This window comes from Micrasema longulum, unplaced genomic scaffold (assembly GCF_059751315.1).
Source record: "Micrasema longulum isolate JH-2025_06_02 unplaced genomic scaffold, ASM5975131v1 h1tg000177l, whole genome shotgun sequence".
In the NCBI taxonomy this organism is placed as follows: Eukaryota; Metazoa; Arthropoda; class Insecta; order Trichoptera; family Brachycentridae; genus Micrasema; species Micrasema longulum.
Genome location: NW_028277382.1, coordinates 341,498 through 358,707, shown reverse-complemented (window position 1 = coordinate 358,707; position 17,210 = coordinate 341,498). Strand labels below are relative to the sequence as shown.

The 17,210-nt window shown below is 32.8% G+C and overlaps 1 protein-coding gene across 4 annotated transcripts in view; it reads right to left on the bottom strand.

The window, feature by feature from the left end:
• The window catches only part of LOC148283947 (rho GTPase-activating protein 15-like), a 162,063-nt gene that overhangs the window by 56,391 nt on the left and 88,462 nt on the right, over window positions 1-17,210 (bottom strand). For all 4 annotated transcript variants that reach the window (XM_088242915.1, XM_088242914.1, XM_088242916.1 and 1 more), the window contains exon 3: window positions 1,807-2,020. In XM_088242915.1, coding sequence (XP_088099041.1) covers window positions 1,807-2,020 — 214 coding nt within the window. The remainder of the gene's footprint in view (window positions 1-1,806; window positions 2,021-17,210) is intronic.

Genomic DNA, 17,210 nt, shown 5'->3' with positions numbered 1-17,210 from the left:
TAATTTCATTTGCTTAAAATGAAAAAGAGGATATTTTAAATTAATTTATATACCTTAAAATGATATGTTTTAATTACTTTTACTAAGAATTCGCTAAATTTATAAATTTAATGCTTTGTATGACTCCGATAACTGTAATTATAAAAATCAAGTCTAAAACTTTTTAGTAGTTTTATAATCCCTAGCACATGTTGTTTTTTACCTAATCTATCCATTCTATAATCCAGCAAAAAGCACTTATAAATATGTACACACTAAATGCAGCACTAAGCTATGTTATTGTGTTCCATTTAACTTAAGTTCCGGATTTTAGCTTGTAGTCAGTAAACGTGAAGCAGCGTAAAAAAGCGCGACATAACACTTTGTATTCACAGTAAACTAACATAGACAGTTAGTTAAAAACATTTAAGTTTGTAAGTGAAAATTCTTGATGGAAGTTCGTTGTAATTTATTATATAAATAAAACACGAGTGATACTTTAATCCACAAATTTGTGGATTAAAGTATCACTCGTGTTTTATTTATATAATAGACAGTTAGTCTTTTTTACTCTACTGCGCGTTTTGTACGGCAATGTTGACAATACAACGCTTATTTTTTCGAATATAATTTTAAACTGTCGTTTTATTAGGCATCATCTTTATTTATTTACCCTTTACAAATGTGCAACGATTTTACCTAAAATATAGAGCAACGACTGCAGGAAGAAACTCAGCGTTTTCTATTAGATACAATACATTATTTCTGCAAGACTAACAGTATTGAACACAAACCCCCGTCCACATAAAAGCAGCGTCTCGGAGTACATTAATTTCGTTCCTACCACGGAGACATGAAAAACAAAGGAACATGGCCTATAAAGAGACCACAGGACGTGGAAACGTCAGTCAGCCCAACCAAGTCACATCAACGCAGTCTTTCAGTTCCAGCATGTAGTCCAAATGCAATCAGTTCAACACATCATCACCGTTACGCTCGCGCGACATATTTCATTTTATTATTTATTCTACGTGTAAGAAATTCACACATCTTTCCAGTACTCACTCACGCGCGTTATTATGCCCGTCGTTCATTTTTATACAATATTTCAGCTTTATTTCAATGAAATTATGGTGTAAGGACTCCTCAACACACACGCACAAACGCTTGCAGAAATGTTGGAGCATCGCTGGAAAAACTGCATACTAGTCCAGGAGGACTACGTGAAAAAATAAGGTACAAATCTTTATTTTATCCACATCAAAATAAGTAAGGGGTGGAGCATATCAATCAACACTTGTATATTTGTTATCTACGGATCTCGATGACACCTTTCATCGAAAGCATTGAAAGCATCCACCACATACCTGAATCCGTTTTATAGACCAAATGGCTTTCTTCGGATTCACTCATACAAACAAGTAAATTTATTTATTTTTATAACAAATCAATCATATTTCTTCCTCTACTAACCAAATTCAGTAAGCAAAAGCGCGAACAAATATTTTCATTTACAACTTTCAATAGCCCTTTCGCTGTCGCTCTAAGCCCCCTTCTCATCGTCTACAAGGTAGGGACAAGGGGAAGTATAAATAAAATAAATCAATCAATTCATCACCCAGTTCAAACCCCTTTGTGTCGACAGTGATAGTAAACGTTAGAATCTACTCTCTGGAGCACCAGAACGCACCCAGGTGACACTCAAGGCCGGTCACCGGGGGCGCACTCAAAAGCAGCAGACTTGCTCAAAGACTACTGGTTGCAAACCAACTTTTGCCACCACTCATACCTACTTAAACTGTAATTATTTAAGAATTGCCAAAATACCTGTCATGTATTTAGCATGAGGTGATCCCACTCTCTGCAGCAGGCCAGTCTGCTCGAATATCCTTAGCTTGTCTCTGACGTTGGGGGCCGCCGCCGCGGCTTCGCCCTCCGCCCCCCGCGGCGGCGGCGAGTGTCGGTAGGGGCGCACGCGGGGGATGATAGTAGGCGCGGTGGGCAGCCGGTCCTGCGAGTACTTGAATGGCTCCTTTATCCACTGGGAAAGAAAATCACAAATAAGTCACGTGAAGATGTTCAACGCTTTATAGGACAGTGGCAAATATTTATGTCACTTTGTTCATATTCATCTAAAATGAATTTTATGTACGTATAAATAAATAAAAGCGGCATGCATATTTGCCCACTGACCATAACACAATTAAATAAGTTTTTATGTATGCAGAGGGTTTTTACATGACAGGTATAAAATTAAAATGAAATGGTTTTAAATAAATTACTAAATTCCTTATTTGTTTATGTGGTAGACTGCATTCGTGCAGGTCTATCAGAGTTTTTGATGGCTGTTGAAACGCAATCTAAAAAACTAATTATAATGCACATATTCTCACACACAACACTACAACACAGACAATAAAAAATCACCCATTGTACGAGTATATAATACCTACATATTTGATTGTGGAAACACGTCTTGTTTAAACATTTAAAAAAATGTCACTCTTCATTTCTTGTCAAAGAAATGGAGTTTTCGTATTTTACAGTGGGTTTAATGTTTCATATTGTATGGGAAATAAAATAAAATCATATTTTATAAGAAACATTTATCCAAACTTCAAATCAATTATATAGGATAACGATGGAAAAAAATAAAATTTTGCAAATGTTTCGTCTTTGCTTTAACAGTTAAAACGTAGTATGGATTTATTGCATGTATGTAATTTCACAAAGCGGGGGGTGTGGTGCATTTGCTTATACTTTAATATTATTCCTTTTGTCCGGTGGGGTGGAATATTGTAACATGTAATTTAAAAAATGTGGAAGAACGACCAACTTTGAATTGAACGATACCGGTCAATTATTTTTATTGAAGCAATCGAAATATATGTTTGCTTTATTGAAACAAATTGGAAAAATGTTTGGTCACGCGATGTCTATACTCTGTACCTAATAATCCAAATGAGAATTATACGAGGCTTGATAATACACGAAAGTTTTGAACTTAGGATTTAAATATGTAATGAAAAAGTTCAGTGTTTTTTTTTATTGTTAGTAGACTGACAAACTAAGCCAAAATTATTATTTATTTTTATGTATCGTATTGTAATTTTGAAATTATACCGCCCGTGACGTCACGAGTTGTCGTCGATGAGTTGAGCTGACGTTTGAAAAGAGAACCCCGTTCGTATGAAAACACACTAAACATAGAATCCCGGAAACCGGAAATCTATCGCAAACATCATTGATTGGGTATTTTAAGCAGCTGTTAACCAGAACCTTTGACGTTTAAAAGTAGTTCATTTTTAACAAAAAAAAATAATATTTTTTTTATACATTTTTAAGAAACTTAGCCGTACCAATAAAGGCTCTAATTTTTAGCGCGTGCAAGAAAATATTTTTCATATCCCATTTCCCGTAGCACTGAACTTATTCATTGTAAGAGCCTATTTTTTTCCAAAATAAAAAATAATAATGGTTGATTAACAAACATACCGAACCTAGTCGGCCTCGCGGTGTAATGGTCAGCGCATTTGCCTACCATGCAAGAGGTCTCGGGCTCGATTCCCGACATGGGTGATATGAAATGTTATTTAAAAGGGTGTTTTTACACTAGAATATTTCATAGTCCAGAAGCGTAAGACTAATCACCTTACCTTAATGTAAACAAAATGAAACAAAATGATCAAGATACGCTGCGATTGGTGTACCAATGCAGTACACTATACACCATTAGGAGCGGAAAGGGAATAATGATGCTGATGAACGAACATACTAATTCCTTCATCAACTACTTTTTTTTCTAATAGATTTCCTTATTCATGTGTAGTCTGCCTAACTAGAAACAACCTGTTTTAAAGCAGACATTTTTAAGTGCCAAGCAAAATACGACTACGTGCTAGTGAATTAGATCCACATATTTATAATTAATCTCTTGATTTCCGATCATTTTGGACGCGTTGTTGGTTTTTGACAGACAAACTGTTAAAACGCGCTTTGATGTGACTGGCAAATTTACGCCCGGTCTCGTCTTGCAGTTGTTCGTGACTTTTAGTAAAAAAATCTGACCGCATTAATCCCAGCCACCGTATTCAGCGGACTTGGCCCCTGCGTTTTTTTTCTGTTGCCATAAAAGGACGACGTTTTGCGACCATAAAGGAGACAAGACCAAATCGCGTGACGAAACTGAAGACAATACCGAATAGTGCATTCCAGGGGTGCAATTATGAATATTACCGCGGGGGTAGAGAAGAATGAAATTTAAGGATTTTTATTTTTTGCATGCGAATATACTTTGCTTCTTATACATATAATCAAAACTGTTTAAAAAAAAAAAAAAAACGAATACGATTTGGTCAATCCAAATTAATTAATTTAATGTTTTAAGTAATGTTTAAGTTCGCAATAATGTTTTAAATGAAAATAATTTTGTTTAATTTCACGTATTCATATTTAATTGAAGTTTAATTAATCATTGTGGTCATATATGAAGCAAAGTGTAAACGCATGCAAAAAACAAAAACCCCCAAAATTAATCACTCTCTAGGGGGTAGAGATGATTCAGAATACCATCCCAGAAAGGTTTTGAGAAACATAAAAAAACGTTGGCATAAGTTTTGTGTATAATATCCGATGGTGATTACTTTAAAGGGGACTTTTTCAAATTTGAGAAATATTAAAAAATATATATATTTACACAAATTCCGTGTATTTTTTTTATTTATTTAAAGAACCTAATATTTCATTATTGTTTCACCCAGCGCCAAGGTCAACAGAGTTTTGGTTAATAATTTGTGTGTGTCTGAAAATGTGCGAATACGACTTTTATAGAATCAGAGTGGTATGTAATGGAATAATTTCTATGAGGACAAAATGACAAACTTTTTTGGCTTTCGCGTACGACATGCTGCGCGCTTAAAAAATAAAACTATCTACACTTTTCAAAACACTTGTAAAATTAAAACACTTAAATTAAATTGTTGGCAAAGTTTTCTATCATAATTTTCGTAAACTCTTAATCCAATATAAATTTAATGTCTTTCCCTTAAAAAGAATCTAAGTCTTACTGTTTTTTTCTCTGGCTATTATTGTGTAGGTATAAATATGTTTATTTTTTCATTATCATTCTAAAAGCCTCCAGGCATCTCTATCGGCTGCCAGATCTTCTGAATCCTCCCGTCAGTAGCTCAATTACAAATAACTATTGACGTGCTAATAAGCGACGTGATAACAATTTCTCACCATGGTTGTTTATCGTATTCGCGATCACAATGCAACATCCGTGAACACCTAATATTAAATATCAAAATATTAACGTTTTGCGACGTATAATCCTGCTGCGCAATCACATATTTGAATTTGACCGGAGTAAATATGGAAAACATTCCAAAACTGCTATTTTTATTTATCCATTAATTATTTATCATGCTAGCCGGCGACGGCGGTAGACAAGCCAAATGTCAAGAAGAGCAGTCGCTATAGTAATTGTAATTTAATTTTCACTTTTTTGTATTAGATACTCTTTACTACTTTGCAAATGTAATATATTGTATTCTTTTTTATAGTAAACGCCGATTTTTCGCCAGTGAACTGTATTTATTTTACGAGGAAAACAAAAAACAAACCGACACGAGCGTTGACTTAGAGATTACACACGCGTTGACTTATGACTGCGATAACTTAAGCATGTTCATTATTGTTTATTGTGATCGCTCAAATGCTTAGCATGTTTTTAAGCACGTCGATACAGGTTCGCGTCCCGCAGTTCTGACATGAACTGCCAACGAACGGTCAGCAGCGGACGTCCAGGACGTCGAGAACCTGTCTCAGGAAGCATCCGCAGTATTCGGCCCAGACAACCGTATCACCTTCGCTAGATGGCTTGTTTCTTTTTGAAATAGAATTAATTTTGTGTAGGTAAATCTCTACTGAAAAGCCACAAAAAGTGGCGTGGGGGGATTTCTGAATTTACTCGTGTATATTTTCTTGTTTCGTATAATAAACGTATGCATGTACTAAGTATTTTAATAAATAAATAAAAGTTCCTTCAATTTCCCAGTAACTTAAATCCCCTCTATATTCAGTAACTTTTCTTAAATAAATAAAATCTTGTCAGACAAGACGCACCGATCGCTCTCGGAAAGAAAACTGATGGACCTTACAGCACACAATAGTCTGAATACACATTCTTTATTTTTAATTTATTAATACTTTTTAAGACTCGTTAGGGTTTTATAAACATATTACAAGGTCTAGGTCATGTTATGTCTTTTTATTGCTGATTTTAAAATTGAAGACCTCGTTCTATAAACATCAATTGTCCAAAACTTTCCAAAACGATATTATTGAATAAATTTAAAAAAACAACTTTATTTTTAAAAAGGTGCGAAGGTTGTAGGAAATATAAAGAACCATTTATTGAACCCAAAAGAGAAAAATCCCCTGGAAACGGAAGCTGTTTATAAACTAAGTTGCCAAGGATGTGATAAAGTGTACATAGGACAAACAGGGCGCACAGCAAAGAAAGGGATTGACGAACACAAACGAGCGTGTAAACTTGGGCATCCTGACAAATCTGCAATAGCGAAAACACTTTATGGACACCGGACATCTTTTCGCATTTGAACCGAAAATTTTGCTTCAACCCAGTAATTACAGTGCACGAATAATAAAATAGGCAATTGAAATACACAGCCACCCAAATACTCGTAACATAAACAAGGACGACGGGCTTAAATTAAACTCAACATGGTTCCCAGCACTACATACTACAAAAATGAATAGAAATGTGCCTACTGCCAACTGCGACACGGTACAAATTACTAGTACTTAAACACACAGTTTTTTCTACAAAACACTCCATTTACCCTGAAGATGGCTCCTGCAATAGTAGCCGAAACGTCGGAACAAATCCAACACACGGTATCACCCAAAAAAGAAACATATTGATAACTTTATTTATAACCACAATTAAAAAAAAAAAATAGTGATTAAAAACAAAGTTGTTTTACTTGTATTATTATGAATAATTGGATCTTATTATTCTCTATCGATGCGTCCATACAATTGTTCTTTCAGAACATTTCTTAAGATACGTAGGTAACTTACATTCATTATTAAAAATACGGTGTTTGTGCAATTATTCACATCGATTTGTATGAATGTACAAGAAATGTCCTTCAATTAGCATTTCTACCATTATGTAGCGCCACTCTTACTTAATGTTTGACAGTTCAAAGGTGTTCGTTTCTGATATTGATATTCTTTTGTATAAGTTTTTGACAGTTTTTACTAATCTAAATATGAAGAGTTCAATTACTATACAATTTTTTGATAAACCGCTATTTTATTTTAACTTTTCATACTACCTTTCGTTTGTTTTTTTTAGTTTGCATTAAAAGCCACAAAGGTCCATATATTGTCTAAAAACAGCAAATATCAGCACAATTCCTCTTTCTTCTCTAACTCATATAGTGTCCATGCGGCTCGACTGTGGAATCATCTCCCACCCACCATCAAAGATGTTACTACATTATCTCTGTTTAAATCACGTCTGAAAAAACATCTCCTTTCTCTTCCTTAATCTCTCCTCCTTTCCTTTTTCCTCTTTCCTCTTTTTTTCCTTTTTCCCATTGAGTAATAGTTTTGATTTAAGGTAATTTATAAACAAATACGTTTATTTCTATTTTGATATACTTTTAGCTTTTTTTTTCTATTGAATATGTTCTGTAACTTGAATTATAAAAATAAAACTTTTAATTTATTGGTTGGTTGGAAGAAATTGCCATTTGGCAATAAGCCCGCCAATGTACAAATAACATTTTGTACAAAAAGTTAAATAAATAAATAAAAAATATCACACTTACATTTTATTTAATATTTAAATTTACATAAAATATTTCTAAAATGATTAATTTCTATACACTTAAAGTATACTTATGATTTTATTTCATTAAGACATAAAAAATATAGTTAAACCGTGGTATTCAATTTTTCAACATTTGAGATTTTTTAAGTTAAGCCTTACGGGAAATATGATTTAATTTTTTTTCCTACGCACGGTAAAAATAAGAGCATTTATCTGTACAGCAGAGTTTCTTGAAAATGTTTGAAAAAAAATTATAACGAGAAGAAGCGTAAAAGAACTTAAAACGTTACACGCGGGGGGATTTCAGAAATACAAAACAAGACGTTACAAGCAATGTATAAATTTTTATCATGTATTTTGTTTATTACAATATTTATAAGCAGTAGCTTCAGCGCAGCAGGACTGAAGTGGCAATGGGCAGGACATATTGCGAGACAAGACCCCTCAAGATGGACCCCTAAAATTTTGAGATGGAGACCTTGGGAGAATACGCGAGGCGTCGGAAGACCTCAAAAAAGATGGCTGCAAGCAGCAACTGACCGAAAGAAATGGAAGGATATGGAAGAGGCCTTTATCCAGCAGTGGAGGACAGAAGGCTGTAGAAGAAGAAGAATAATATTTATAAATGGATTGATTTATTCGTATAGAAGAGTCCCGACTGAACAAGTCGGGACATAAAAAAAAATATTGCGCTATAATAAAATTGCGTATTAAATAAAATTAAAATAAAATATTCGCAACTCAAGTAACAAAAGTCAGCATTGAAAAATCACATGCTAAACCTCTAGGAACGAAAGAACTAATTCGTATTATTATGATAAAGTACTGTAAGTAACAGGGTTGACAGAGAAGTATCAATTTTCGCAACGAATACAAATTACCTAGTACCATCATTATTCATTTGAAATACTTCATTCTTCCTCGGTGATATCGGCAAGGCACACAGCGAACTTTACTTCTAACGTATGATTATGGTATCAATAAATAAACAAACTATCGCGTCATTTCCCTTAAGGATAGGCAGAGGGTATATAAACACAACATTATATTTTTACATGTGGAACCTGAGCGATATTACGTTTTTTTTCATATGCGTCTTTTCACTCCCATGACGACGATTGTATTAAGTATCTTAAAAAGGCCCGACCTAACAGTATTTTTTTTGCATTATAACAAGTCAGTGATGGGGTGGTATTCTAAATCTTCTCTACCCCCTAGCCCCAGAGTGATTAATTTGACGATTTTATTTTTTTTAATGCGACGACACTGCTTCATATAATGGTCACACTGATGACTAAACGTCAAATGGAATTTTAGGGGTCGCAGTATTGTTCTTAATGAAAATCATCATGTTTGATTTCACGTGTTTATATTTTTTTGACATTTGATCATCAGTGTATCCATATATTAAGCAAAAATTAGTCGCAAGGAAAAAATAAATATCCCCAAATTAACCACTCCTGGGGGATAGAGAAGATTCATAATTGCACCCCGGGAGGCCCAATTACTGTGGTGAATTACATCACAGAACACCCAGGCTTGAGAAAAATCACATTTCATTTTTGTTTTCTCACCGGGAATTAAACCCAGAACCTTTCATGTGTGAGTCGCGTCTTGACCACCATGGAGGCCCCCATTATTTTTTTTACATTCATACTTATTATTTTTAGGAATACACAGTACTTTTTACTTTCAATGATGGTAATTTGGAACATCTTTTGCGTACCTAGCCACGTTCACATTATTATACAAGTTCGTGAGTAACTCTTAAAAGTTAATCGAAAGAATCCCGCCATCTCGGTAGGCCGTTAAGGACAATTGTTGGCTTTTTTCGGCGAAGCGGGGTCGACGTGGGATGAGGCGAAAGTGCTGGTTGGTGTTAGGGTCTCCTGGAGGCATCTGGTAATGTTCATATGCTCCACTTATGGGCGCAGGTGAAAAAAAAAAGAATATGAAATATAAAGTAAACCAATAGTTACTGGTGCAAAATTAAACGAAAAGTCAAATATTAAATCTAAAAGTGTAGCAATGAAAATATATTACTTGAATATTTTTGATAGTTAAGGTTACTGATATAACTTCTAAAAACCGTGTTTAATACTGTGTTGTTTGTTATTTTTCTTTTAGAAAAAAAAATACTTGAGTTCTTATTAATAACATAAATATTTAAGTTTTCAGACCATTTCCTAAAAGTCGTAAATAACTTGTGCTGGAAAAATGGAAATCGAGTTGTGGTAGATTGGAATTTGAACCTGGGACCTACGGTCCGTGAGTCCACTATAATATTTTTTTTTTTATTTAGACAAAAGAATTTTATTGAATTTAATATACTTATATTTTTTACCCTTTAAAGAAAAAATATGAATTCTTTTCCTTTTAAAATTTTATCTGCACACGTTGTTTAATTATTGTTTTATATCTAAATATGTTATTAATACAAAACTGCTGTTTTATATATATAGCATTTATGAAACATAATACTATTCAATTTAATTTTTAAGTTTTTCACATTATATTGAAGTGTTTATATTCTTTTTAATATGTACCTTTTTAAGGTAAAAGTGTATATTAATAAATAAATAATGAATCATCTCAAAGTTAGTGGTTCAAATATAAATTGTATGCCAACAAAATAAACTATAATTAGTCAATCTTATTTTAAAGTCCAGAAATAATAATTATTTCTCTACAGTTATTAACGTCAATACCACTCTTTAAATACATTGTAAAAAATACATGAGCCTACGTTATTAAATGTTATGAAATAAAATAAAAAACACTAATTAAAAAATATAATATAAAACTAGATGAAACAAAAAGAAATAATCAATGACGAAACATAAATAAAAAATATTAAAATTTAAATTACAACATATGTAATTGAATTTTTACAATTTAATAAAACTCAATTTATCTATTAATAATTTACAAAAAAATGTATAATAATAAGTTTTTATTTTATTTCAAATAATGACAATTATAGTTATATCAGTAACAATCAAATTAAAAAGACGAAATATCAAATAATATTAAATTAATAATAATAATCATAGTTTTTAACCAAAATAACAATTTCTTTATCTACTACATACACACTTAGGTAATGGATTTATCTAGATCATGTCTAGTATGCCTAACTAGATATAACCTGTTTTAAGGCAGACATTTTTATGCAAAAATAAACATTAACATCACTACCTACCAGTTAATTTACTGTACAGTAAAACAATATTAATTTATTATTTAAGCATGTATTTTGAGTAAATTTTTCGATTCTTCTCGACCTACACCCAGTAACCATTTTTTTACAAATTTATTAAATTGAATCCGGGTCATGGTTTTGCAATGTTTGGGTAACATATTGAATATTTTGGGGCCCAGAAACCTGAAATTTCTTTGCCCGAATTCAGAGTTTGTGGTTGACCCCATGACCCATCCTCTAGTTTGACTTCTGGTAGTGTGGGAGTGTTCCTCTTGAGATTTGGTAGAATGAATGATTTATTTAATTCAAAATAAATGCAAGAAACACCTTTAAATTTTATTTAAATAACTTACTCCCAGAATTGTTATGCATCTGTGAACCCATCAGTAAATACATAAATTATTGTACAATTGTTCACTAAATTATTTAATAATTATAATTATTTTCCCATCCCTGGATGTTTAATTTTTCAATTCATTCATTCATTCGGTGTTATCGGGTCCAGCACAACAAAATTCAGTCCGCTAGTAATTTGTCAGGCGGTAATCAACTAGACGAGAGCGATACTTGACATGGCCCGCTGTGACCCCCGACCTTGCGGGTCAATGGGCGCAGCCAGCAACTAATTATACTTTCATTGTTACGACTCGAGACTCGAGAGCCGAACGCGTCATCGCTTGAGCCACCCCTGATTAAATTCATTCACTTCACATTCAACGATATGGCATTATCGCTAAAAAGTTATGTAAAACAGCTGTTTTTTTAATTTATTTCTCATGTTAAGTATAAATGTTTATTCGGTGAAGTATTTTTATTCAAAATGTAACTCTTTTTAAATTGACAATATTTTGAGTCTATCGATTTTTTTGTAGAGAAGAACTCGACTTTAGAACTTTTATGGCTTATTCACTTAACAAAGATAAATATATCGAATAATTTAAGGAATAAAGATATTCCAACATACTTAGAATGGTGAATGTTAAACAGTGTTTGAAATGGCCACATAGACCAGCGAATGACACGTCATAAGCCTTGTAAATGCCTAGATTTATATATTCCCTTCTATAAAACGTTCTTCATCTCTGTTGCAATATACCAAATTTTTTCATATCTTTTATTTTTCAACGGATTTTTTTTACTTAATATTTTGTATAGGAACGTAATTATACGCAAATAAATTGTTTTTTTTCTTCAAAATGACGGCATGAGTGGTGGTCATTTAAGGTCACAAACTTGAGGTTTTACCAAGGGCCCTATGTCCATTTATCCTGTTAAGATTCAAAACATTATAATTTTTTTTTATTAAAAAAAGTGAAAAAATTATATACCGAACGACCTTCAAAGTCCCATACTTATAATAAATCTCGACAACCACTGATAAATCTAAAACTGGTTTTCATGATCATGTAACGTGTCCTAAAACAAAGCTACTCGTATTTGTTATATCTTAAAATAATAAAAATTAGTACGTCATATTTATGTTGCGAAATAATAATGTGCTATTCTTCGATCAACACAGCGCAAACTATGGCTTGCATGCACCAATGTCCCGATTGTGACGTATTGTAAACTCGAGACAAGACCTGGACTTTTTTGGTGTAAGTCTTAATAGATTAAAAAATTTACTAAGATAGACCGGATCTTGTCTTGAGGTAGAAATTATTATTTTTTGTCCTAGCTTTAATTTTATTTAAATGTATTTTATTTTATTAGTGCTTGTATTTATTATAAGAAATTGTATTTACTATTGTTAGAATGGACTGCATAAGTCCGTCAAATAAATAAATTCATTTTTTATCGAAAATATCGTAAAATATCGTAAATTACGGTATTTTTCCCGTTTTGGTAAAATTACGTAATTCATATTCATATCATATACCTGGCACGGTAGACGTGAAATGTTGATGTTAAAAGGTTGTTTAAGATCCATCCACAGTAACTACAATAACAATATGGAACAAATCATCTTTATAAGGATAGATAACCACAATTTTTTTTTAACAAACTGCAAAAAGCATATACTTTTTAATATAATTGTACGATCAGACAGCATCAGACATAGAGGACCGTATTAGCGATAGCAGACGCAGTAAATATCGTGTTTTATCTCCCTTTCCGTCCGCTGTTCCCCTTTTGCGATCGTAATACCTACAGTATTGTAACCTTAACTCTGTACTTAATTCGATCTCCGTTGTTTTACTAACAATTTCGAGAATAAGTGAGAAAATTACACCGGCTTAATAAATGAGCCAATTAATCAAGGCGCTACGCTGAAAAAATAATCAGGTTCAGTTTCCGTGGCTTGTGAGTGGTCTCACGGATCCCCATTTTCTAATAGTGAGTGAGTGAGTGAAATATCACAATTTTTAACATTTTTAAAGTAATAAATAGGGATGTAACGATACATAATTTTGCTGATACGATACCGATGCCGATCATTAGAGTAAATAATCGGCGATCAGGGCCGGTTTTAGCACTAACAGCGCCCTGGGCGGGATTTCTACGGCGTCCCCTATCTTCCACCCCTTTAGACCCATACGAAAAAAGGCAAGGTTTATAATGAAATAACCATTTATTAAAATAATAGTAATAATATTTTACTTTTCTAGCCTTTCTACCAACGAACTCTTTTATTTAAATACTAAAGTTTATGTTTTCCGCAGTTTCATTTTCGATTGACAAAGATGCCAAGTTTGTCAATCTACATTGAGAAATTGTCGATCGTAGATAAGTTTTTATCAGTTTAAACTTAGAAAAACTCATTTCCCAACTAGCAACCGTTACAGGTAAAGTGATCAATATTTGCAACGCTATCCATACATTTAGATATAGTTCTTGTAAGTTACGGTCTTTGATAAAATTCAAAACAATGACGGGATTAACCACATTCTGATCAGGCAAAAATTATTTCAGACTTACGAGTTCATCGCACAACATACAACCATCTATATCGGATTTAGAATGTACTGTTTATTTCAATTGGAAATTACCACAGAGTTTGAGAAGGTCTGGTTTTTCCGGATTTTTTTTATATTGAACAGAAAAGACTAAGATTTTGAGTACTTATTTAACTTTTCAAATCTTTCATTGAGTGAAATTGAGGTAGTGTCCAAAAGGCTGTCGAAAAATTTAACTTCAAATTTCTTTTTTGGAGAAGTTACAGGCTCATCGTGGGCTACTATAACGAGTTTGTCGCTAGATTTAGGAAATTTACCAGTAAGTTGGATTGGCTTGATGAGCGAGAGGATAAAATGAGGCGCCTGCAGCGCCCTTTCTGGCGCCCTGGGCGGTCGCTCAACCGCGCCCTACCCTAACGCCGCTACTGTCGGCGATACCGATAACGATATCAGTGGCTTAGTAGAAATAGAAAAAAAAACAAATAAATAATGAATAATTGTCTTTATTCTGGATAAAAGTTACCTATATTTGTTAGAGACTGAGCCTTGAGAAGTTTGTTATCCAAAATGTTAAATAAAAATTCGAAGAAAAAATTTATTTGTATGGAATAACCAAGAATATTATCAAGCCTACAAAGCGCTAATTAAGAAAGTAATTATCATTTAATTACACAAAAAGGGTAGAGTAAACCATACACAAGATAAAGTCAGTAATTAAAGTTAAGTTTTGGTAGATTTTTTGGTAGATTTTTGTTAAGAAAACAAAGTTTGTTCAAATGATTAGCAGACAATCTGTTACGCAAATCATTTCGTATGAGACCTGCAGTTGAAAACAGACGCTCTGAGGCAACTGAGCTCAGTTGATAAGACAAGTATTATAGCTTTTCAAACTCTTAATATCGGCTGTATATAATCGGCCAATATATCGGTATCGGTATCGGTATCGTTACATCCCTAGTAATAAAGGTCTATGAAATACTGTCCAGTAAAAAAAACGTTTTTTGCTAATTATTTGTTCCGGGCCATTCAAATTTGTTTAGAACATTGTTACGAATCTTGACGTCACAACTACCAAGGCCAAACATGTTACGTTTTTCTAGCAACGTATATTTATTAAATTTCTTTTTTACATTTATGAATGAAAACATTTCTCCGCAATATCCATATTGATTTCGAAAATACAAGTAATTATTCTAAATCCATTCAATATATTTTTATCGGTATTCGTAGTATGTGATATTTCCCTATTCGTTAAAAATGGCCGCCAAAATTTAAACATTTGGGTAAATCATAAGAACGCAAATGTTTGTTTTTTAAAATAAAACATGAACATGTTTTTTTTATTTGCATCACAACAGGCCAGGAGGCCCAATTACAGTGGTGAATTTCATCACAGAACACCTAGGTTTGAGAAAGATCACATATAATTTGTGGTTTCCCACCGGGAATCAAACCCGGAACCTTCCGTGTGTGAGTCAAGCGTCTTGACCACTACACCGCGGAGGCTGCCAATTTCTTACGCAATATTATTTATGTCTATGTGTAGGTACTCACGTGATTAAGGGCGTAAGTACTCGGGAAGACGGAAATTACGACACTCGTTAGTATTGGAATTGAAAATAATACGTACCTATCTAGACTTGTTCCTGCGCAAACCATTAACCCTTTGAGACCGTATGTATGTTCGAACGAACACTGCAATTTTATTTTTCCCATAGTAAATAAAATGATAATATCGGGTTCTTTTTTTTTATAAAAAGAAATTCGTTCTTATAATTTACACAAATATTTCAATTTTGGTGGCCTTTTTTAACGAGTTGTAAATAACTCACTATTAGAAAATGGAAATCAAGTTGGGGTGGGGTCAAATGGAACCTCGGGTCTCTGGCCCGTGAGTCCGCCACACTAGCCACGGGACCACAACCCGATTTAAAAAAATATATATATATATTCTAATCGCAGGTAATCTTCTCCATAATGTCTATTTTTTCCGCAAGGTTGCAATCCGTAATCTCGGCTAAAATGGCATTCGCATTTTGATAAGGACACCTAATTCCTTCCGTTGTTATTTGAATTATTAAAGGTCCAATACCATCTGGCCTCTGACCTAACAAAATTATGTTTGTTATATAAATCAATCAATTGTCCCGCAAAATCAACACAAGTAAAAAAAAATACAATCCTTTGCCGAAAAAAATTATGATCAAAGCTTGTTTATTTATCGTAGTTGCTCCAAAGATAACTTAATTTTTCTCCATTTAGATATTTTAATACAAAATTTTGTGACTTTGTGATTTTGTGACAAAAAAAACTTTTTGAAACACAGTTAAATGAAACATTTATCAGTGTGTAACATTTTATTTATTTAAATTTAATTATTTTAGTTTTTTTACCTTTAATTATGGTAAATAATCGGTCAACAATATTATGAAAATCTCTCCACTCTATTTCCTCATCCCTTATACTTCATATTGTTGTTTTAAATAATATATGTAATATTTTTTCTCTTTCCTGTGTAACATGTCTAATTTTATTTGTGAAAAACTTCAACTGGATGTATGTACAATTTTTTATATTTCATAATTATTGTTATTTATATTAACTGTTGTTTTTCCTAAATATTTTTTTTGTTTTCATTATAATTGTTATTTTATAAAATTAATTTTAGTATGTACTTGCACGGAGTATTTTGTTGTCATACTAATAAAAAAACACTCTTTAAAACCAAATAATCCCCTTAGATATTAAATATTTTTTACAATTGCCTGATTTATTTCAGAGTTCAGGGGGTTAAGGCTGTAGTTTGGTATAAAGTAAGGAAATCATACATTACGGTTTCGCCATTTTAAAACGCCATTCTTTTAAAATCGCGACATTAAAAAATAAAGAAAACAATCAACTTAAATAAAATTACTTTCGACCGACAGATGACGGCTATTTAAATTTATACTTCGGCCTCGTAGTGTAATGGTCAGCGTTTGCCTAACATGCAAGAGGTCTCGGGTTCGATTCCCGACATGGTTGATATGAAATATTTATTTAAAAGGGTGTTTTCACACTAGAATATTTCATAGTCCCTGGACTGGTACCTGAAGCGTAAGACTGATCATCTTACTTTCATGTAACAAAAATGATCAATATACACTGCGATTGGTGTACCAATGCAGTGCCCTATGCAACATTAGGTGCGAAAAAGGAATGATAATAATGATATAGTAGTATAAAGACATAAGTTAAATTCGTTATTTTAATGATATATTTTTTT